A 23,341-nucleotide genomic window follows, 5' to 3' on the forward strand; every position below is an offset into this window, starting at 1 on the left:
CAGTTAAAAGAAAACAATGCATGCTAGAAAATATTTAAATTTTTAAGATTGTTGCTGCTGGACTAGGACAAGATAAAGTCATGGGGCTGGAAATTCCCCCTGACATTATGCCAGTAAAGATAAACATTTCCATTTGGTAAGATAAATTGAAGTAAGAATCTTATATTCAATCCCTTGGTGAAGTTTCAAGCCAGAACCAAAATAAAAAAAGGTTTGTTAAGTGCTTCAATGCAAATGAAAATAAAATAAAGATACACTGAACAGAAAACTAAAACTACATCCTATATCATCACTTCCAAAACAAAGAAACTCACCTTTTTGACAGGAGGGTGGAGCTCTTTTGAAAGAAAAGATAAGTGGTGGAGGGTTTGGTACATTAAAAAGTGTGGGCTTGGCATTGCGGGCTAGTCTTGTACGTGTGTTACAAAATTTTGGCAAGAATTCTGGCTCAAAATGAGAGGAACAAATGTGACAGTTTTTGCTCAAATATTCAGGAGTCCTATTCATCAAATCCAATCGACGACAATTTTGAACCCATACTCTACACCTAAAAGGAAAGAGAAAGAAATTTTGACACACTGAAGGTATATTTGGGAAAAAAACCAGGGATAGGCAAGATTAATTGTCTATTTCAAAACACCCAGTTTCTCCTTCCTAGCATTAGGTTTACTGTCAGGGATTTCTGTATGCACCTATAATATTTTACTGTTAGACAGGGAATTTATTATAACATTCTAGCAAATTAGGTAACCAAAAAGCTGACAATGGTTTTGATATGTTTGAAAGACGGTGGTCATTTCAAGCCCTGGGAACATTCTTGCAAATTAGCTATTGTGACGTAATTGATGACATCATGTGGCTATGGTCAGTAAAAATCTGATTGTTGAATTTTCCACAGATGGTTGTATTTCTGATTTTAAGGGGCCTGGAATGGAACAAAAAATTAAAGAAGACCTTTATGATTTGAATTACCTGTCAAAAGCTAGTCCCATTTAAATTTTTTCAATGAAAACAAAACCTTTAGAATATATCATTATATTCTATGAATAATATGTTATTGCAAAGTCATTTTATTACCAAGACATTTTACTGATCTAAGTAACTTTAAAAGGTTTAGTTACAGATGACCATAGATGTATTTGGGTATGTTACATAGCAACATTTGCAGAAGCAGATCATTGAAATATCCAGGGGCACCGCAACCATGGGGTGTGGGGGCATCACACCCCCTATAGTATCCCAATAGAAAATTTCAGGTAAAGTCCGCTCAGTGGAAGAAATGTTTTAGGTGGTTCAGAGACCTTCATGTCTACGACTGTATGTTTGTGGAAGTGACTTGAGATAACAGACGGATTAATCTAGGATGTGTCAAATAAACAACCGAATGAAGATTGCTTGCAATCAAAAACATTTCCAGGGGAATGGCATGAGCCCTGACACCCCCCGGAGACAGTCTGTCTTCTGAGTATGTCTTTGTGCCCTACCAGTGCTGTGCCCTCTACAAAAAAGCATTTAGCAGATAGTTTCAACAAAAAATTGATTCAACTTGCACCCAGGAGCATCACAACAGGGGGTGTTGGGGGATGTCACACCCCCAATAGTATCTCAATAGGAAATTTCGCCTCGGGTAGTTGCCCGTCCCGGTATACAGATTTGGCAAAACCATTAACAAAGTCAGTTATTATCATTTCAAAATGAATTTGTGAATTATATGCCACATAGTTAGATTGAGAAAATGTATTGCAGAGGTTTGTGACAGCAACTTAAGAATTTCAGGTAATTATTTTTTAATCAGCAATATTGTAGGCCACACCCCCCCCCCCAACAAGGCTTGCCTCGCGACGGCCCTGCCTATACTTTATAAACCAAGTCGGAGACTATTTGTAGCAAATTTTGCTGCGCTTACATTAAATGTAATACATTTCAGCGTCTTTCATCACCGAGAATTTACCCGCCTAAAATTTTAGGAGAAAAAAGCAGCATAAAAAGCGACTTACCGTGCCAAATCTGATGGAAATCGGTGGAAAGATAACTTTGGATTGGCAATTTTATTGTTGCTACAATTCACTGCTGAGCAATAAATAGTAGATCGCAATCGCTTGCCCATATTTTAAAGAGGACAATGTTATATCCAGCACTTGGCAAATATTCCCGCCTTTATTTTTTTGAAAAAGCTTTTTCTAAACCTCGTTTGAATGCAAACCTACATAAGGGAGTTGGGAAGACATAAGGTGGCGCAGTAGTACATGCTTTGTATAGTGACGTTTTTGTATATGAAATGTAAATAAATGAATTTATCGAAATGAGTTTGTTAGCAAGATATTCAAGAAGTTCCATGACAAGATTCATGTTAGCTAAGTTAGAAGAAAGGCAGCAGCAAGATTATGCCGGCAGTAAAGATCACGTAAGTTTGCGTCAAATGTAATTGACAGGCTACTAACAAATGCCATGGGCAAGGCTGACTTTGCTTGGAAGCCATAATGTTTGGTAGTGCTCTTTTAAAATTAAATAGCGAATTATCATCTTCACCACCCTTTTGGCGACAATTTTTGACGGCATTTTTACTTGGCAACAACTAAACTGCGATAAAAGCAAGGCTTTCAGCTGTTGATTTAGAGATGAGATAGTAAGAGTTCAGAGGTATATGAAATAAAGGGCTGCCTTGGAAATTTCAAACGTGAAAGGAATTAATAAAACCTGTACATATATTGTCACAAAGACTCTATAAAGATCAGTTGGATATTTCATTATTTTCAAGCTTCTTGCACCTGCTGTCAATGTGAGCTTTATTGTTCTATCTTAATTAGTACTGTTATCTCTACTCTACAGTATAATCTGGTTATAAGGTACTTTAAGGAACCAGTGTATTAAGTACGTTATATCCGAAGTACGTTGTAACCAGGGTAAGTAAAAATTGACTAAAACCAAGCACACCATTTGCCGGGACCAAGCACACCAGGACGCTATATCAAAAAGTATGTAATAACAGAGTAGGTTATAACAAGATTCTACTGTATGGTATTATTTCTGTTGTTGCCACTTTTCTTTAATAAGTGAGACTGAAGCAAAATTTGCAAAATGCTATGTCTGATTTCTTCAAACGAGTGCTTTAAGGTTCTCAAAAATCTAACCTAAGGTGCCTGAAAATGGACTGGCTGTTCTCTAGGCACATAATAAATATGGCTTTTATCTGTACTTTAAGTTGCTAAAAAGTTGAAGGCAGAATTTGACAGGGAAGTTTGACTTTAACTGGTATTGGTGAGGTCTGATGAGTCAATGAGCTAACAATGTCCATATGTGCCACAAGCTAAAACAGATGTATTTGTCTTTTTTATCCTTCTTGTTTGAGACTGGGGCATCAGTATGATAGAAAAAATGTCTTAAGAAATTTTCTGTTAGAAAAGTGGGGCCCACTAGAGAGTTGCTTGATGAAGTAGGGATGATGCAAAACATTGATGACAACCTCCACACAAATCAAAAGTATTGATAATCGTGACAGACATCATGTCCTGAACAGAATCTCGTGTCATTTAATGGTAGATGAGAACTTAATCATAAAAATGAGCAGCCACATGTCTGAATCAATTTTTGAGGATCGTTCTTATTATTATGATTATGATGATGACCATCATTAACCTGTTTACAAGTTTTGCCTGCGGAGGTGGATGATATGTAATTAGCATGTGTCATCAATGCTAACACTTGTATTTTTTACTAAAGCTTTGCAACACAAATAGGCCAAGCATTCATTTAATGATTCAAGCAGCAATACAAACCAGTTCATTGCAACATCTGTTAAATCCAATCATACCTCTTTTTGCAATATGTTCCATAAATCCAGAGAGACATTTAGAACATTTAAAGTAAAACATATCTACTTGCTGGTTCTTTTCTGTTTCCTAACAATTGAAAGTCCTGCTTTTAATTTAAACCAAAATAATCCAAATTTTTGCCCAAATTCCAACTGATTATTTTATTTACTTAATGTGCTATTTTTATAGTGGTACAGCATTGATATACACAAGCTACAAAGGCCATTGCAGAACAAGTTTGTACAAAGTCATTTGGATGAGGAAACAGAGACATTCCTTTTATCTTGCATTGAAAAGTCAGGATGGGTTTTTACACAGTTGTTCCACTCTTTGGTAAAGCTTTTTTTAGGATTCATGGTTTCAGCTACAACCATAAATGGGTTTGTTTCTTGGTTTTTTTGTTTTTAGGTGCTGTGCGCAAAACTACATTCTATGCGTATTGCACCACCTTGTTCATAATGGGGACCACAGTTGTCAACTTTGTGAAAATACCAAACATGAATTGAGCACAAATTTCAAATTTTAAAGATGATTTTGGAAGCTTTGAAATGCCAGTATGCATCAATAAATAATTAGTATTTAATTCACATGGTACAAACATTCATAAACTTTCTAAATTGGAATTTTCTGTGTTTATATTAACTATAATCCATTTTCAGCCTTTTAGATCGTGGGAAGATGTTTGTTTATTCACATGAACAATTTAGGAATTTGACACAGATTGATGAGAGCTGTACAAACAAATCAATGCTTGATCTTGGTGCTGGTGATGGCATGGTTACCAAAATAGCTGCACCTTACTTTAGAAATGTATATGTGACTGAGTGCTCGTCTACAATGCAGACAAGGCTGCAGGAAAAAGGTTTTATGTATGTTGATTAGAATGCTTTCAATTGTTCTCAACAATCCCATTTGTATAATTAAAACCTTAAAAGCTTTCAGGCAGTAGTGTACAAGAAACTTTCTGATGGAGGGGCTTGATACCTTTTTAATAATTATGGATTCAACTACCACATAACAATATCAATAACAGAAATAAAAACAACAGATTTGTTTAAACTGATTATTATTGTTCTATCTTATATTCTATGCTTACTTGTCTCTTATGTGCTCAACATAAAGTTTTTTTTTTATATTTGTGGGTCTTATCAACACTTTTTAGATGATATCTTTGGGGTCTGTTTTAAATTTGTTTTGGATATTGTTAGGTGAATTTTGATAACTACAGATGGACCTCCCTGTAAATGTATAAACAAGTTTGAGTGATTCTCTTGGGCTCCAACAAAACCTAAGTTTTGTTAGTGTTCCTTCTGATTGTGTGAGAGGTGCTTCTATTTATATTATTGAGATGGTAGAGCAAGGAAACACACTCTTTACATTTTCATATCTTGATAATCATTCAAGATTTATAACTTAACTGAACGAGGATACGAAGATAACTGAACTACGCTTTACAAAGCTTCGGATTAAATAGTACTTGTCACGTGATTATAAAAGGTCATGTGATCTCGGGAGCGTCCTACTACATCCTCCCCCTTCTTATTTAAAAAAAATACAACATACGTATTTTTTTTACAATTTATTTTTTTGCGTTAACGTTAATTAAGAAAAACATACTGAAAGCGACAATATCCATGTTAACGACGTAAACGAGAAAATTTGTCTACATCCAATGAGAGAACATAGATGCCCCCGTGTGGAGCACCTTCTAAATGTAGGAACTGACATGACTTAACAAGACCACGGAGTCGCCCATGTTTAGCTAGGATTTCTCTACTAGGTGGGAACGACTCGTAAAGAAATTTACATGCTTCTGATGCTACAGCGGACTTGGAGGGTTTACACTCTAAAAACGTTCCTAATCGAAATGCCACATCGGCTAAGTCCTTATTTGGGGAAGCAGGGTGTACTGGAGTGACACTTTCCTGTGACGAGTCTACGTGCTCGACTGTAGCTAAAGGAGAAATATCAGACGGTGTTGTGTCGGGGCTTTTGCGATAAGGAAGGCGATAGACAGGAGGAGAATCCCCAGTAGGAATATGATGATAAACGCCCTTAATGGTAGACAGAGGTGAGTCAGGCAAATGAAAAACATGTTGGAAGTCATGCAACAAGGACTTGAATTGCGTTAAAATGCTACGCGGCACATGTGCATACGATGGCGCGTCAAGTTCTAAGGCATGTAAAAGTTTGCCAAAATATTCCTCAGAATGCGGCTGGATATTGCTTTTTCCTATTGGAGAAAATGAATTAGCCTGATGACGCTCGGTACATTCTAAATACGGCGACAGAAAAGACGAATCAAAGGCTAGATTATCCTGTGCCATTTCCTGCAAGTTAGAGGTGTGAATAGCATGACCGCCATTAACGATCTTATCAGGATCTAAGGTCGGGAGGTCATCGATATTACGGCGGGCGGCATGGGTTGCAGAAACTAATGAATACCATTGGTTTGCTACCTGAGAAGCAGTAAAGTCTGCGGCATCTTCTAACACATTAGTATCAGTGCTCAATACAGGCCTAATGTTTCCGATCGAGACATTTAATGGCAAAATCGCAGACTCTTTAGTAGAGTGAATAACAACCGTTGTTGAGTACAAAGATTCACTACTCAGTGTACTATCCACTAAAGTTTCTGAAACGGGCGATATTGACGTCAGTAAACAAGTTGTCTGCGAACCAACATCAGAGCGAACTGGGCGACTAGGCCGACATTTTGGGTAGCTGGAAGCCAAAAAAGGGGACATGACAGAAGTGCACAAATTTGTCATGCTCGGTAACCCAGAAAGGGAAATAGGACCACTAAGGGTAGTGACCCCCGGTAATATTTTATTACCTTCCAGCCAAAGGTCACCCGAAGCCGAAAATAGGGAGGAACCCACCAGCGATGTTGCAAGCAACATGCAAACAGTAACAAAATTAAAGCCCCTGTGGAGGCGAACAGGTTCACCTGGCTGTGTTGGTAGGGCAGTCAACAAACATGTAACATTAGCAGTAGAAGTAAAACTACTTGTAGGAAAATGCAAATGTGGAAATGCATGAATAGGATTAGAATCGTGACACTTGACTTCGAATTCTAACCCTTTATCGGCAAAGTATACAGTTAGAGCACGAGAATTAATACGGGCATCGGTCTTGCGTAAATGATTTTGGCCAAAAAGTACCGGCCAAGATAAATTTGGCACGACAAGCATAGAAAAAGTTGCAGAACGCCCATTTTCGAATTGCAAGGGAACTTGCATTATACCTACGGCTTTAAGAGAGGCCGAGGGACTGGCAACAGAGACCTTAACGGGCTGCTCTAAGCGCGAAAACTTGAGGTCAGGGCGTGTTTCAAGAACTTTATCAGCGTGCGCTTTGCTAACTAAAGACACTGAGCAGCAAGTGTCGAGAGGCAAAGGGAGAGAAACCCCAGCTGACGAAACAGAACACCATAAAATATTACGGTTCGCAAGATCTAAATTAGAAATTGTGACACTATCTGGAGCTAAACTTATGGCAGGCATGCTATAAACATTGTCTTGCGAACCCCCTTTGGGAGGGACGGCCTCATCGTTGGGCGGTGCAACATGTTCTTTACTCGTGAGCAATAATGAGTGGATAGATTTCAATAAAGAAGTCGTATCAGAATCGACAGACGGTTCCACCTTAGCAATATGCGTATGGAGTGAGTTAGGTTCAACAGAATTATAATGCGAAATAGCCTTGGTCCTATTATGACGAACAGCTTTACAATTAAAGCGACCACATTTAGTGCACTTATGAATATAACCTTTCTTACATCTACCATTAGAAAGTTCACAAAAGGCACGGGGATATTTATTATATTGAAAGCAAAGTTCACCTGAAGGTTTTGGTGTTGCTTCTTGACTGTGTGCAGGTGCTTTTCTTGGGTAGGCAGGAACAGGCGTAACGGGTAAAGCATTGGCTGTAGAAATAGGCTCGTCAACTGCGATTGAAGTAGTTTTGGTCTCGTATCGTTTGGCAGCTTCAATCAGGGCCATTAAAGTCGGATAGTTGAAATCCCTAGCAAAAAGATCCCGCGAAATATCCTCACGTAGTTTGAGGGCAAAGGCATGAATCAACTCGATTTCATTTCCATCGGCTGTCATGTGAATACCTGGAATTAGTTTCTCCAAGGAATGTTGGGTCTCACAAAACCGGTGTGCGAAGTTGGAGACGCTTTCGTGGTGTTGTTGGCGCATGGTATAATACGTGGCCAAGAGATTGCGAATTTGCTGGTCTTTTGGAATTCCACGTTGGGAGTGAAGAACCATTAGTGCAGCATTGTAAAACTGGTAATAGTCATCAGAGGTCGGAGATGCAGGCAATCGGACGAGATGGGTGCTCTCATAATTGCAAAGAATATCGAAGGCACGGCTATCCTTTCGGCACTGTTGCTTGAGGTACGTTAGATAAAACTGCGGATTTGCACCAGAAGATCGGAGAACCTGGTTGAACTGGTCCAGAAAACGGTCAAGATCTTCAATTCCTGTATATTCAGGCAGTGTAAGGTTCGGCAGGCGAAGAGCAGCATGACCAGAAGAAGTTTGCGACTGAAGATTTATAAGGTCGGATAAATCTTTTACGGCAGAGGCAAGTGATTTCAATTCTTCGGTTCTTGACTTATTGGATGCATTTTGTTCTTTAGCAACAGCGGCCAAACCATTGATAAGTCCGAGAGTTTCTTCTTGCGACATACGGGACGGCGATCGTGACAAAACGGGTCATCCACCAGATGTGAGAGGTGCTTCTATTTATATTATTGAGATGGTAGAGCAAGGAAACACACTCTTTACATTTTCATATCTTGATAATCATTCAAGATTTATAACTTAACTGAACGAGGATACGAAGATAACTGAACTACGCTTTACAAAGCTTCGGATTAAATAGTACTTGTCACGTGATTATAAAAGGTCATGTGATCTCGGGAGCGTCCTACTACAATTGAGGGGGAGGGGGGGGGTGGCTAGCCTCTTCCAACAAAGGGCCTGTATCACCCTATATCCTCTCTATAATGCCACTACTGCTTCCAATACTTTGTGCCATTACAGCTTTCAGACCATTCTTTCTACCTTCTGAGACTCAGAGGCTGCTTACCAGCTTCTTTTGGCATCTGATCTTTATAAAATAATATTTGATATTATTTTCATGACTAGTGTCCAAACTTAAGCCTGTTATGTAGAGCCATAATCACTTTCCTACAATTATTTTATTACACATCCTGCTTGATACTGACAATTTCTTATTTGGTCATTTCAGTGTTGTTGATGTTAATGAATGGACCAATCAGAAGTATGACTTTATTACTGTGCTTAACCTCCTTGATAGAGTCCACAACCCAGCACAATTACTAAGCAATATTCAAGCATCATTAAATCCAGATGGAACAGTCTTGTTAGCCATTGTTCTGCCATATAGTCCTTGGGTAGAAGAAGGTAAGTAGCAAGAATTTACTGGTCCACCCCTAGCATCTTTAATTTATATAAGCTGATATATGTCTTAATGATCTTGTTTTTAATTGATGCTAGTATTTTCTTTTTTAAATAAGATGAGTTCAAATTGTTGTCTCTGAATTATTGTTTTCATTTTAAGGTTTGTTCAAAATGCATTTTCCCTGGTTGGTAACTCCATATTAAAGGGTTTGTGCAATAATAAAGCGTGCATTTGAAACAAGCAAAAATGCGACAAAGCTATATATAGATAAAGCTTATTGCCCAATGTAACACCTAAAATCCAATATATCCAGCGAAGTAAACCAACAAGATAATCAGAGTGGGCCTTTCGTTGCTGCTAACCAAAGATAAGATTGATGCCTCAAAAAATTATATAATGCCTCAACATCTTATTATTTCTAGATCAGCCACCTTCCTTTGCACAAATGTTTAAATATAAAATTCATTCACTAGCCTGCTAGGTTTCTATAAAATGGAAGGTTGATGTCTAAATCTTGAATTTATACAAAGCTTTTAAATTTCTGGAAGTTTGTTATTATCCCCATGGTGTCTATCCAAAAGATGTAATCTTCAAACTCAAAAATAAGTCTAATCCATGTTGTTGAATATCTTTTTATACTTTTCGACTTTCAGTTATATTTTGAATTTTTTTTAGGCAGCACATTTGTAATGCCAGAAGAAAAATTACCAATATATGGAGATACTGTTGAAACCCAGATAAACAGTTTAGTTTTAGATGTTTTGGAGCCTGCAGGGTTTCATGTGAAAGCTTTCACTAAGCTTCCTTACCTTTGTGAGGGTGATCTTTATAGCGATTATTTTCTTCTGTATGATTACGCTTTTATTTTAAAATCAAAATCATCTAGAAATGAGCAAAATTGATTAGCACTAATTTATTATTAATTTGTAGGCAGTTGCAAAGAATTGATATTTTGAAAATGAATATTTGTATTTTTCATTCCTTTTGCTTTTTTGGTAAATTTGCTTTTGGTCTTCTTTGGTAAGAATCTATTGTGTTGCATCTGGTGTCAAGGTGCCATGTGTGATAGATAAAAATGATGGTAACGTTATATTGTCTCCTTGATTTATTCAAGTGCCGTCCAGGTTTTACAATGATTTTTTGGATTTGTCTTATGCTGATGAAGCATTGAAGATGTGGAGCAAAATTGTTGCTGCATTCAACAAAATTTGGATATTCAGAAATGCTTTTCAGACTTCTTCCAACTGGGCCTATAACAATTTAGTTGAAAGTTTTGTATTATAGTTACATTGTTTACAACTTGGTTATATTTACTTTTTCCTTACCCTGGTTACAACATACTTTGGATATAACACACTAAATCTGCTGGTCTCTTAAAGTATGTTATAACCATCTTATACTGTACTGAAATGTGGCACTTAAATTTGTGTCTAATTAAGCTGGCATGGATCCCGTTGGAAATTGAAGCTACCACAGCTCTATTTGTTAAAACACAATGTTATATCACTAAGAATGGTCTTGACAGTTTTTGAGCCAAAAGTCATTTTATTGTCCTCCTGAATTAATTTTACTATGTCTCACTATTGTGAGAACAACAACACATCACAGTTATATTTTGCAACTTATCCCTCTTGGATACCTCTGTTGCTAAAAAAGCCATGCAGCTAAAATATTTTGCAAGAATTGCGCAGCCATTGGGCTAGCAGGGGATATAGCCCCCACTTTTTTGCAATAATAGGCTACAAATTTTTTGGAAGGTTGAACCTAACACATCTTTGCGTAGTTTACCTCTATGTAGTAGCAGCTCTTCTTGACTGGGAACCTTTTTGTTCATTTTCTAGGTGTTTTATCTTGTGTTTAATGATATGATGCTTGGTTAGCTTGGTAACTCTCAAGCTAATTTTATCTATTTTTATAGTTATCGATAACTTCTCTAAACCAGACTGTTTATAAAAATTGAGTAGAAATGAAAAAGTATTTTCTAAAAGGGGCGTTCTCAAGCGTTCTGGAGGGTGTGGCCTCAAAATTTTTTAGCCACACCCTTTCCAGCCCCTCACTTTTAGACTGGTGTGCGGTCCCTGGCTCTATTGTTTTGCAAAAAGGGGGGGTTTAGCTTCTTCAGCCCCATCATCTGAGGCCCTGGCACCTTGATTGTGAAAGCAAAATGACTAATATCAGCCATAAGTAAATAGACCAGCTCTTTCTATATTTTTGCCCATACAATGAAGTTGTGCATGAATCATCTCTTTTTGTCTTCTCCTTTATAAGACAATGAAATTTTACCCAGATCAAACAAAAATGCTGGTAACAGGGTCTTCAATCATCTTCAAAGCTTTTTTTGCCTGTTGCATCCGTAGTGTACAATACAGTGAAAATCTTTTTAATCAATAAGTCGGAGTTTAAGAGAGAATATCTGCATATGTGAAGACCTTGTATGGTAAAGATATTGAGCTAAAAAGCCTCACAGTGAAATGAAGCTAAAAAGCCAACAATGATGTCTGACAAAGCCAACAGAATGAATTTCCATAATTAGTTGGTGAACAAAATAATTTTTCTCTACAACTCAATTTTGTTAAATTTGCAATATGAAACAACTGTCCAACAAACATGTCCAGCAAACTGCCCTTTCACTTGAATGTGATCTTCTTCTTATAAATACAGTATCAAGCTAAAGTCATTTTCCAAATAGCTTCTCTATTCTTTTATATTTATTGCCAATTCCTTTCCTGAAAAAACTTTGTGAACTGGCCACAGGATGGCTGTACCAGCACTGTGTTTCCTGATGGCCTCTCAATCTACCTGCTGACAGCCATTGATGCCAAAGTCTTTTTCACTTCTTCAATCTCCTGTTTTACATTTTCCTCTGACTCAATCTTTGTTATCTAAAAAGATTTTTGCCTACAATAAATAGCTAATTGACGAAGTACAGGATGATCATGCATTAGACATAAAGGCCACAAACAGTGCTGTTATTTCCAATCAGAATCAGGTGATCAGATAAGAACCTGGCATACCACACTGGGATTGTCTCTTTGACTGTATTCATCTAGATATGACACATGAAACAACATAACACTAAATAATGAAAGATAAAACAAAAAAGCAATGTCCCACCTGGGTTTTTTCTAGCTTCTCTCCATTTTTCTGTCTTTCTTTCAGAGCATCTATCTGTTTTAATTTCTTTTCCAGTTTATGAAGACTTTTTTCAAATGGGTTAACAAAGCTAGTTCTTTCTGCTTCTTTTTTAGGGGGTTCTCCTTTCTTGCAAGCAACAGCTATTCTACCAAGAGATTCTGTAACCTCATCGGATGAAATAGCAGGGCTAGAATGATAAGAAATAAATTTAAACTTGAAGGGTTTCACTAAAATCTTGCAGGGCAAGATACAAACTTTATTTTTTAAAATTTACAAAAAATTAAATGGCTAAAATATTTGAAACAGTGCTCTGAAAATTTTATAAAATTTATTTATTTGGAGGTCCACTTAATGTTGTAGACATGGAGGGTTTTTTGATATTACAAAATTTGGGAGACAATTTTCTCTGATTCATCTTCTCGTGATTTTCTTCGTTTGAAATATAATAGTTATCAAAGCCCAACTTTGCTAAAACAGCAAAGTATGTTATTACCAAAAATCAGCTTGCTTTTACCTGTCAGGCATTAGCAAATTAGTTTGCTCTCAAACCAAGTGACATATGTGAAGTGAATGCCACCTTGTGAAAACAACGTTAGTTATTGATGCCAGGGACATAATCAAGGTAATATAATAGTTTTGTCCCTGTGAAAAATATTGCAAAAAATCTTAGCCTTGATTTTTGACATACCCCTAGGTCCTTGAAAAAGTACATTCAAAGAAAATCTGATTGAGGTGTGGTTAAAAAATATACACTTTCACTTTGCAATTAGGTGTAGAGCACAGCCCAGACTTGAGAGTAGGGCAGAAACATGGTTGAGGAAATCCTGACTATACATGTGTGAAATCTTGTCAAGAATTGCCACACTCTACAGACTTGAGCATAGATAGCATGGTCCTTGATATGATAATTGAACATTTACCAATCTTCTACAACCTGTGGCCAGATGATGTATCTCTTAACACCCAGATGTCTTGTCGTATTTTGTTTGCAAGTTTTGTGTCCTAGAAGATCAAAAGCAAGCAGTCAGATGGCAAATGAGATGTATTGTCAAAAATGTTTATCCCTGAAATTTCTTTTATCAAAAAACTATCATTAAATTGACTGAATTATAATCCTTACGTTCAATCTCTTTGCTTCTGCCAGATTCCTTTTCAGAATTTCAAGGGGATCGTCCTTTAAAGAATTTGTAGAACTCATTTCATGGAATTCTTTCTCCAGCAAAACACCTAAAGCATGGAACGATTAATTTGCATAAAATGTAACAAACAAGTTAACATTGCAAGATATTTCTTATTAACAAACATCAAAATTGGAAATAATATCAAAATATTTAGAAAGTTAATCATAGAATAGAGATTAAAAAGTGAAGTAAAAAGAATCATTACTAGGCCGATGTAAATTGCACAGTCATTTATCATGATAAGATGATAGAATTTAAATCTTACCTAGCCTAAAGTTTTATATTTTTGTTGGACTGCTAATTGCTTAAAATTAACAAAAACATGCTCAGGTTTATAAGAATGGCTAGATACGATCACTCACTTTGTTCAATTTCTGAGAATCACTACAACTTTAACTCTGCATGCATTCAAACTATTGAACCTCTTATTGAAAACGAGGCTGATTGCACAAATGGAAAGTAAGCGGTAATCAGAAAAGTACACATTGGAATAGCTGGGGGTTCATTGCCCATCACGCGCTGGAGATATTTCTTTCTGCTCTACATTTTTGTAAAGAACGAAGGCTTCACCTCTTCAGTGAAAACAGTTAGATGATGTGTGAAGCTACACAGAATTTGCATTCAGAAGAAGCAATTTGGCCTTTATTGATGATGTTTTCACAGTGGTTATGACAGGGGGAGGTGATTATCCCCTACCTCAACATTTACACTTGCACATTTCTAGGAAGAAATGGCTTTAATTAACCATCTCAGAGTTTGCCATGCCATGACACAAGAGGGGCAAAAACTATTATAAATACAACGGCAGTTTATTTAATCTAGATTTGTAAATTCCTCTGTAGCTCAAACAAGGACCATGGTTAATTAACAAAATTCAGTTTCATTCTAAAAGTATTTTCTTGATTCTAAAAAAGTTTCTCCACCAAAAACATTAAAGAATAGCCAATAACTACCATCAGTTTTTGAATTGTTTGCCCCACCTGAAGGATTGGATATAGAAAAAATAGAATCACATCATGGCCTCACAAACTGCAAGGTGGTCACATTGGCTTCTAGGTACAGCTTTGTTTGACTCTGAGTATAATGACTATTTCTCTATATAAAAATGATGAAAAAGGACCATACCAATTCTTACTCATAAAAAAGTAGCAATGGAAGATAATACTCCTGACCACCGTCCATATTAATTTTCCATATAAAGTGTAAGAGTAACCTTACATCAAATGATACAACATGCAAAGGAGGCTTGGCACATGGAATTGAAAATTTAATATTATTCAAAAACAAAATTCTTTTTTAAACATCACCAAAAATAAAGCCTCCGTATTTTGGTCAAAAGAAGGCTTGCAGTTATTGGCACTGCTAGGATCAAAGTAAGAACTGCCAATTGTTTCAAAAATTTCATCAAATTGTTGTAATTCAACCTCCAATTAGCCAACAATGCACAACATATTACAGGTGTTGGAGGAATTAAGCCACAGCCCCCTGACTAAATGAGCTGATGACTGCAAGTCATTCAATAATATTCACTCTCTTTTTAATGGTGATTGGCCCTTGTTTGCCCCACCTGAAGGATTGGTAACATAAACTGGGAATTGTGGGCAGCTGGCAACACCTAGACTGGCATGTGTGGCAATTTGGGTAGCAAGCAGTTGTGTGCCAGGAGATATACTACAAATGTGCAATGCAGAAAATTGGTTGGAATTTCTTCATGTGCAGATGGAATGTGCGCTAAACAATTCATTTGAATATATTTGAAATGTGAAGAGCACCAGACAACTCAGCTGCATGATGAATTTGCCCTTTTACTAAGAAAAACAAAATGAGCAAACATAGCAATAGGAGTTTTGGACAGGTAATTAGAACTTAAATTGCTCCCTAACACCACTCTGACAAATGCAAAACATTTCCAGGCCAGGCATGCCAAATTCCTGTGACTGTCATGATCTTGGATATTTCTTCTTGGAGCACTTTTCAGTTCAGGCCGTCATGATCCATCAAAACTGATCATTTCATTAGAAAAGGTTTTCACAAGAAGAAAAAGGTGACTGGATTGTAGATTGAAAAACTTGTATTTCCAGTTTATTTTTAAACAACTAATGGGCAGAAAATACCATTGTCTGATGTTTCCAATATCTTATTGAAAAAGGATACTCAATATTTGTTTAAAATTATAAAATGTGATGAAGTTGGTATCTGTTCAGATTTGTTCTACGGAGAATATTGACAACTTGTCCCTTCAAAATTTTTTGAGAAACTCCTCTGCGCATATTCTTGCTCTTGCATTAACTGACAACTTCATCTCGCTGATCTCTTTGTCGATCTCTTCCATGAACTGTATTACAAAATCGACAAGCTTATTCTTGTACATTTGCTCGGTGTGGAAATTAGTTATGAGAAAGCTTATGTCGTAGCCTTCAATTGGTTTTCTGCGCAAGATAAAGAAATTCTCAGCTCTCAACATCATGAATCGCATGAACTTATGACACAGAATCCTCTCAATTTCATCAGCCTGTTTGACAGCAATGCTTACTCGAACCGAGTTGACGGAACCCTCGATCAAAACTCGTTCCTTTTCATTCCTGGCAACACATAGTGGTGTCAACAGCAATTCCTTGCTGCTCTTAACTTCGATCTCAGGCTTGTTATGACGTTCGACGATTTGCGAGGAAAAATTCTCCAGACACATCGCAGCTGTAAGAGTCGACCTTACTGCATTTAAGTAAGGTTTCAAGGTTGCTGCCATCTCTGCTGTATAAATGAAGTTTTTCTTTCAGTTCGCCGCCCTCAATCAGGAAGTTCCACTAATGGCTGACTAGCCTTGGTGGAGTCAGACTCATTGAGTTGAATGCTCCTTCGCAGGGAGCTAAAGGCTCAAAGGGCGTGGTCAAGTCCCATTCGCACACAAACTGGGTGAGCCATTCTGTTTGCAGACAATTCTAAAATTTGGCGGCTAAGCAGAGTTATTCTCCAAGTGGGTGTCATGCCCCCACCCTCCACTGTCTGATTCAACAGTTGATAAAAATAATTTTCAATCCACACTCTCTCCATTTCTAACACACGTAGTCATTCTATGTGTAGTGTTCTTACCATGTAATGAACTCAAATTCAAGTGCTTGAAATAAGTGACGAAAACGCATAGAAAAAAGCAAACCCCGGAAAATGTACCTTGGCTTCAGCATCAAGAATGATTTTCTACTAAAAGTTTTTTTCATTAAAAATTAGTAACGCACAAAGATACTATAATATCATTAAGAGCTTGCTTACAAAGTTTTGTAAACGAAAATATGGTATTAGAATAGTGTTAATTATAAAGTTAGGTAAACCCTCAAAACAAGATATAAGCAAACTGCAATTTTAAGATATGTAGATAAACGAAAAGAAAAATGATAGATGAAACTCGTCTCATTTTGTCACGGCCTAATCGATTCGAAAGCAGCTTTATAACAACAACTTATTTGAAGGCAACAGCAGTACTGTTGCCAAACCAAACCTCGCAATGCTTTAAATGCAATATTCTACAATTAATTCAAGAGGGGCACAGAACTCTAATGAATACCCCAGAAGGCAATCCCTGTATGAAGGACAACAAACTTTGTACAACACAAGTCATGTTCCTCAGTCTTCTGATTGTGGTTAATCGGTATTGATTACGTGGATCAGTATTTTATATGTTAGAAAAGTTTTAATATGTAGCTAATTTTCCAAAGCAATTTTTTGGAATCAGACTAATTATCGAGCACTCTACCTACCTGGAGATATTCCCGTTAACAGAACTATTTAATAAATGTGATGACAGGAATGGGATACCATTCTTGGAAAATGATTGAAAATTAAAATCGTTGCTGGAGAAGGACTAAACCTTTAAAGACTGATGACTAAAATACTAAAAGACTATTAAAGTAATTTATTATTTGGCTTATTGTGGCAATTATTGGTTATTGATTGGCATTGCTTTTGAGCGAAAAATGTCACAAGACCAGAAGATGCTCCACTCTATGCCCACCTCTTTCGGAATTCCTTTACCGCAGTATGTAGAGTTCTAGCGAGCATGTGGATCGGCACAAAGGTAGGGATCGGCTGGAAGTAACAGCAGTGAATTATCTAATGATATTGATGGAGAAATAGGGAACGATTGTTGGTAATGTAGGCGCTACCTTCAACAACTGGATTTTGCCTCTAGGTCTTGAATATAACCTTGGCTTAAATATCATTTACTTGTCTGGGTGTTTAGAAACTGTGACGCTTAAAGTAAAAAGAAGTACCGTGTGATGTAAAGGACTAGACTCCCTGTATGTTGATGTTGCTTTGTATTTTGTTGATAGTTGAATTGCAAAGTAGTTTGTTCGTTTTTGAGACACTGATGGATGTGCTTTAATTTGCACTAGTGTTTTAGTGCACCGTTGCATCTTGGTCTTGATTATAATGATTCTGTTCAAGCCATGTTAAACAATGTACAGCTTGATAGAGTGTTCAAAACATTTTGCTGCAACTTAGGATTTTTAAACTTTTAGGCCTTGACTTATTCCTCACGTTAGAAATGTTTGCATGTTTTTAATCAAAAATGCAAAAGAAGTAAAAACAACTTTATATCTATCTAGACGGTACTTTGGCTACAAATATTGCTTTAGGTTTTTGTGGATCCAACTATTCTATTAATTAAGAGCCTCAAAAAGGTTTGTTACGCCCCTATTCGTCACGCCACTTAGAGCTTTGAAAACGCAGGCCTCGGGTATTAACTGTTTTTCATGCCTCCATTCTCAAGCCTCACAAAATAAGATACAACCTGGAGACAACACATGCAGCGCACTTTATATTACAGTTGAAAAAAACGTAAAAATGTTTTACAGATTTGGGAAACTGGCCATTCTCGACACAAACTAGGCAAAGCTCTTGAACGATGATTGACCCAAATCAAAGCTGAAACAGCTGCAGTTGTCGGACAACCACAATGAAAAAGCAGATAAAACACATTCAGCTTTAGGACTCAAACTGTTATAATTCCTTTCATCAAAAAGATTTCATCAAATATTTTCGAGAATTTCTGCTTAGATTCTGAGTTATATTCCATTTCATTATTAATTAACGAGAAGGATGGGCATTTCATTCGTGAACTAGTGTTCGAAAAGGCCTGTTGTATGAAATGTTACAAATAAGAGAAAGTTGTTAAATGAGCAAAAACATCGGTAAGTCATTCATTGCTTTACAGTCAGTTTGTTTTTCATATCAGTTGAAGAACGTCAAATGTCTGCATTTGCGAATTAAAACTTCGATTTTGTTAAGTATGTTGTCTTAACAGATATCATGCCAGTTTATACAAATGCTTAAGATTTTGATAAGATGTAATGATCTTCAAACCATGAAGGGGTTTTTCTCCAAGTCTCGAAAAACTTTTCCTGTAAATCGAAGCGTGATGAACGTTTTACCATTGTCAATGCACATTTGGCATCTGCAGCTGCACTTTACAAACACATGTTATACACATGTTCAACTCACGAGCGCCATTCGCAAAATTATGAGCAATTATTTCAAGTCTTTTGATACTCTGTGCAATTCTGATTGACTAATGTACAGAGTATGGTGTTTTATACCAGAGAAATGAGCATCGTGCTCTCAAAGTTGCAGCATGCAACCTCATTTTACTTCATAGGTACATGAAATCTTTTTGTGAAGCAAGATTTCTGATCTTTATAGATTTTCAAAATGTTTATCATGAAATAGGTGACTTGTATTCTCACAAGCGCATAAACACAAACGATATATTTATGCAGTCATTTGTCTTCCCGGAGAACAACCCATTTACGATGAGTTTGTAAATTCACTAGACAAAAACTCTTTCTGTTAAAAAACAAACTGCCAAATGAAAATTAAAGTATGTAATCTGGCAACTAGGAAATTTAATTCACGTAGCAGTTATATGGAATAATTCTAAAATATCTCCTGAATTGTATCAATGGATTCAAGTCAATAGAAGTCGAAAACTACTACTGCAATGTCATTTCTTTGTCACCGTACAGGTTATTTTTCTCCAAGCTTCAGGGCAATTCTGATAATAATTCTTCAATTGCAAACTAAGAGCTTGAGGGGTTTCTCATTTAAACTGAAACTGTAACAGGACTTTTCAGTTGGAGAATAGATTTACCGTAGCATTGACTTTCACAGCGAAAATATTGAAGACCCTAACTGTCGCCAGGAAAATAGGTAGAAATGTTTAGGAAGAGAGCACCAATGGCGTACTTGGGATAAGATCGCAGGGGGGCAAGGGTCAAAATGGCGCTCCAAATATCTTCCAATTTTCCTTCAAAGTATTGGGAATGCGAAGAAAAGCACAAGAGTTCGGAAGCACGCCGATCCATATGGCGTACGGGGTAATACCTTCAAATGAGGGGAGAGCGGTTAGTCAATTACTAACAGGACGTGCTAGAGAATTTTCAAATAGTATATGTAATTCTTTGTAAAACTTGACAGTATTTTTGAGTATCGTTGTAGCGGCTGTATCATCAAACTGCACAACAATGATAATTACGGACGTCACTATTTAGAGAGGTTGGGGGTAGGAAGTTTAGTGAAGTCGGTAGGGGGTAAAATCATTTAGGAGTTTAGTGAAGTCGGTCGCCGAAGTTGGCGGCAAAAAATTGCAAAGAAGACGTTCTAGGGAGGGTAGGAAAATGCATCCAAATATTTACAACATCGCTATAGACTCATGGAAAACCCTGGGCAATATCTATAAGCTTTCTTCAAAACATGTCCCCAAGGCAGTTGCGAGGCAGGCCTGTTTTGATTTACCACGAATCTGCCGGATTGAAACCATCCTCTGCAATACATTGTGTCGATTCACAGCATCTATTTACATATTTTCGCCAGACCTCCCAACCCTTTAGATTTGATCTAAATATCAGAAAAAGCCCAGGATATAACTACACTGTCCGAGGCGTCACCATTGTTGGCGCCAAAGGGGGGGGATCATTTGAACTTTGATGCTTCCAGTTTGCTGGAAAATGCACTGTTCTTGAGATGCTGCAGTCAGTTGAAAAAATATCTTAATCTTGTGAAGATGTTTTGAATAAACTTCTTTCAAGCCTGACCTTCGCACTCAAAGGAGTGGGCGCATCACTATAGTATCATGTCAAGGACTGCAATAGATGATCAAAAAAGTAGTCGGAGAACTGTCCCCGTTTGTCCTCATTCAGAAATTGAAAGGGCAAAAATTTATCGCGAGCATAACTAAGACCCATAGAAACATGAAATTTGACTTTCAAGCTTCTCTTGTAACCTAAGAAACCAGTTTTAGATGTGAGCAGCGAGAGTCGGATTGATCTAAAGTACTTGATTAATTAGTAATAAAAGTTCTCTCATCTGAGGCTAACGATAAAATAATAAAACTAATCACTTTGATTTTTCATATCTTCAAATATTGCAAAAACGGGAAATCAGGCCAACCTTAACGATAAAGTCTTTTTAAGTTTTCAGAAGAATCTTCAAACGAATCGAAATAATGTTTTTTTGCTGTCGATCTGAGATTCTTCTGTCCATCAACTAAGCAATGAACTGTTAAGACTCTTAAAATGAAAAAATATCGTATTAGCTTGATAACTTTATCTTTATGGATTAGGTACTGATATTATATTGAATGAGCCTAGACCACATGCAGGAGACACAAACATTGTATGAACAGATAGATATCTTGTCTCTTACAAAGCCAGGAGGTGGGCGGTTATTTGGTTCAATTATTTTCATAGAACCATTTTCCATGTAATTTCGCACAAATTGAAAAATCAGCAGTGAAAGGATGAAACAGGTTATAGATCCAATTTGACACAGTCATGATGCAACACTAAATTTTGTTAGTATTAAAGCTATTACAAAAATTTCATAACTTTATAGTATCGTTATTGTATTTCTAAAATGCTTTCAATTTACGGTCTGACGCATTTCTATTTACACATACAGTGACACAAGTGGAAGTGCGAGACGCCTTCGGTAGTGTGAAACCCCTACGAATATTATGGAGGTGAACATGTCATCATCTAGTTCATTTTTATCAACTTGGAAGGATATAGACAATGTAATAAATGCAAATGTAACAAATCTGAAAAATTGCAGTGAATAAGACAGTTTATCACGAAAACAACTAACATTTTAAAAAACGATAATAAGATTCTCTAACATTTTTGTGAATCAGCCCTGCCTGGACTGGTGATGAGATATGCTGCAGTTTGTTTTATACTTCGGAGCGGGTCATTACAAGAAAGCAGTATTTTCTAAAATATTGACTTTTTTCAAAGCTACTTCCAATGCTTTGAAAAGTATATGCACTTTAGGTTTATTCTAGGATTTGTTGTTCTATGACTATTCAATCTGCGATTTCTTTTGGATGACATAAATAAGGTAAACGAAATTCATTCTAGATAATGGAGGAAAAGCATCAGCAGTGTGTGTCAGACAAAAAGGAAACAGCTTCAGTGTCTAAGGAACCAGCAAAAGATGGAAAGCCGACCATAATACTGAAAGGCCCTGACGGAGTGGCGAAAAAACGACACGGATTGAAGCTAGCTACAGATCGAGTGAAGAGCTGCGGGGGAACTACACCATGTTCGTCTCCGTCCGACGGCCCCTTGTTTTCGTCTTTGAAGGGTCCGAACTGGGGCAAACTTGGAAAAGATTTAACTGAAGCGTTTGAGAAAAACAGAAAAGTGGAAAAGCAAACTCTCTAAGGAGCCGCAATTTTTATAATTTTGCCTCATTTTGCAAAACTTTTAAATGCACTGAAAACCAAATTTCGGTGATTTATATACGTTTATTGTTATCAAGCCATTAAAACAGCAACGCCAACTTCAGCAATAGCAGCAGCAACAACAACAGCAACAACAACAGCAACAACCATTTCGTCGTCATTCAATTTTCATGAGCATTCTTAATCATTATTGTCATCAACAAAGCTATATGGCAATACGAACTTGTGCTTGGTTTCTTGTATATTTGCAAGTGAACGCTAACTCTTTCGTATATAATATGATGACCAATCTAGTTATTTTGAGTCGTCTTCAGAGACACCCCTGTATAACAACAAATCGGCAAGTTTTTTATAACGGGGAATAGAATTATTACTTACCAGGTTTCTAAAAGATTCAACAGTAAAATGTTTGCTTTTTAAGCAACTACAAACTGAAAATTTATTTGTAGAAATTTAACGAGAACAAAAACACCTTACTCAATTTTCAATTGGTTAATTGGAAGAGAAAAATTGAGAAGTCCTATCTTTATACAAATTGCTTTTGCTAATGTAGTTTTCAGCCTTGAAAAACAAACTGTTATCATCATTGACAAATAATAGTTTATTCTGACAACAGTAAGATAAATAACTTCCCAGGTTTGAAAATATTTCTCGTAGATTAGTGACCTTGGTAGATAAACGTTTAAATAATATAAACGATAATTGAAGAAAAGAAAGAAAAACATGGAATAACAAAAAAATGGACCTTGTTACATAGAGAAATTAGAAGCTTTTGCATTCATGGCATGACTTCGAAACCGAACTCCGGAAGGGACGCCCAAAGTCCCTGATATTATCCAGCAATCACAGTTTCAAGCGTTGTAAAAAAAATCAGTGCGCTATTTTCCCTGTGACCGCGTGACAATTGGAAGGGAATCGTACGTAAAAATTTTTCCTAACAGGAAACTTTCAATTATGAATAAACAATCTACAGTTGTATACACTTAACGAGAAGTTAGGCAACTTGGAAGGAATAAAAATGCCAAAGGAAAAAAATTTCA

The 23,341-nt window shown here is 36.7% G+C and overlaps 4 protein-coding genes across 4 annotated transcripts; 2 read left to right on the forward strand and 2 right to left on the reverse strand.

Moving 5' to 3' along the window:
* The first annotated feature begins 2,262 nt into the window (after positions 1-2,262).
* On the forward strand, positions 2,263-16,120 carry LOC135690566 (protein-L-histidine N-pros-methyltransferase). Its single transcript, XM_065208157.2, has 5 exons — positions 2,263-2,404; positions 4,002-4,192; positions 4,472-4,681; positions 9,078-9,253; positions 9,927-16,120. Exons 1-5 carry the CDS (start codon positions 2,303-2,305, stop codon positions 10,151-10,153), a joined length of 906 nt encoding a protein of 301 aa, XP_065064229.1. The 5' UTR covers positions 2,263-2,302; the 3' UTR covers positions 10,154-16,120.
* Positions 11,749-13,962, reverse strand: LOC135690568 (uncharacterized). Its single transcript, XM_065208159.2, has 5 exons — positions 13,930-13,962; positions 13,507-13,613; positions 13,321-13,388; positions 12,366-12,573; positions 11,749-12,133 (listed from the first exon to the last, which is right to left on the reverse strand). The coding sequence occupies exons 2-5, from the start codon at positions 13,582-13,584 to the stop codon at positions 12,047-12,049; spliced, it is 441 nt and encodes a 146-aa protein (XP_065064231.1). The 5' UTR covers positions 13,585-13,613; positions 13,930-13,962; the 3' UTR covers positions 11,749-12,046.
* On the reverse strand, positions 15,621-16,409 carry LOC135690567 (actin-related protein 2/3 complex subunit 4). Its single transcript, XM_065208158.1, has one exon. The coding sequence runs from the start codon at positions 16,311-16,313 to the stop codon at positions 15,807-15,809; it is 507 nt and encodes a 168-aa protein (XP_065064230.1). The 5' UTR covers positions 16,314-16,409; the 3' UTR covers positions 15,621-15,806.
* A 982-nt stretch (positions 16,410-17,391) lies between these two features.
* LOC148960292 (uncharacterized) lies at positions 17,392-22,665 on the forward strand. The gene is made up of 2 exons (XM_089113745.1): positions 17,392-18,753; positions 21,976-22,665. The coding sequence occupies exon 2, from the start codon at positions 21,979-21,981 to the stop codon at positions 22,279-22,281; it is 303 nt and encodes a 100-aa protein (XP_088969871.1). The 5' UTR covers positions 17,392-18,753; positions 21,976-21,978; the 3' UTR covers positions 22,282-22,665.
* The last annotated feature ends 676 nt before the right edge of the window (positions 22,666-23,341 follow it).

This window comes from Rhopilema esculentum, chromosome 4 (assembly GCF_057945365.1).
Source record: "Rhopilema esculentum isolate cy_ngs chromosome 4, ASM5794536v1, whole genome shotgun sequence".
Taxonomy (NCBI): domain Eukaryota; kingdom Metazoa; phylum Cnidaria; class Scyphozoa; order Rhizostomeae; family Rhizostomatidae; genus Rhopilema; species Rhopilema esculentum.

Excerpts from the sequence above, each read along its gene's own strand:
- LOC135690567 (XM_065208158.1), bottom strand. The coding sequence starts at position 16,313 with ATGGCAGCAACCTTGAAACCTTACTTAAATGCAGTAAGGTCGACTCTT.
- LOC148960292 (XM_089113745.1), top strand. The coding sequence starts at position 21,979 with ATGGAGGAAAAGCATCAGCAGTGTGTGTCAGACAAAAAGGAAACAGCT.
- LOC135690566 (XM_065208157.2), top strand. The coding sequence starts at position 2,303 with ATGAGTTTGTTAGCAAGATATTCAAGAAGTTCCATGACAAGATTCATG. Across the intron at positions 4,682-9,077 it reads CTGCAGGAAAAAGGTTTTAT|TGTTGTTGATGTTAATGAAT; the intron begins GTATGTTGATTA and ends TGGTCATTTCAG. Across the intron at positions 9,254-9,926 it reads TAGTCCTTGGGTAGAAGAAG|GCAGCACATTTGTAATGCCA; the intron begins GTAAGTAGCAAG and ends AATTTTTTTTAG.
- LOC135690568 (XM_065208159.2), bottom strand. The coding sequence starts at position 13,584 with ATGAGTTCTACAAATTCTTTAAAGGACGATCCCCTTGAAATTCTGAAA. Across the intron at positions 13,389-13,506 it reads CAGAAGCAAAGAGATTGAAC|GACACAAAACTTGCAAACAA; the intron begins GTAAGGATTATA and ends TTGATCTTCTAG. Across the intron at positions 12,134-12,365 it reads AGAAGCTAGAAAAAACCCAG|ATAACAAAGATTGAGTCAGA; the intron begins GTGGGACATTGC and ends AAATCTTTTTAG.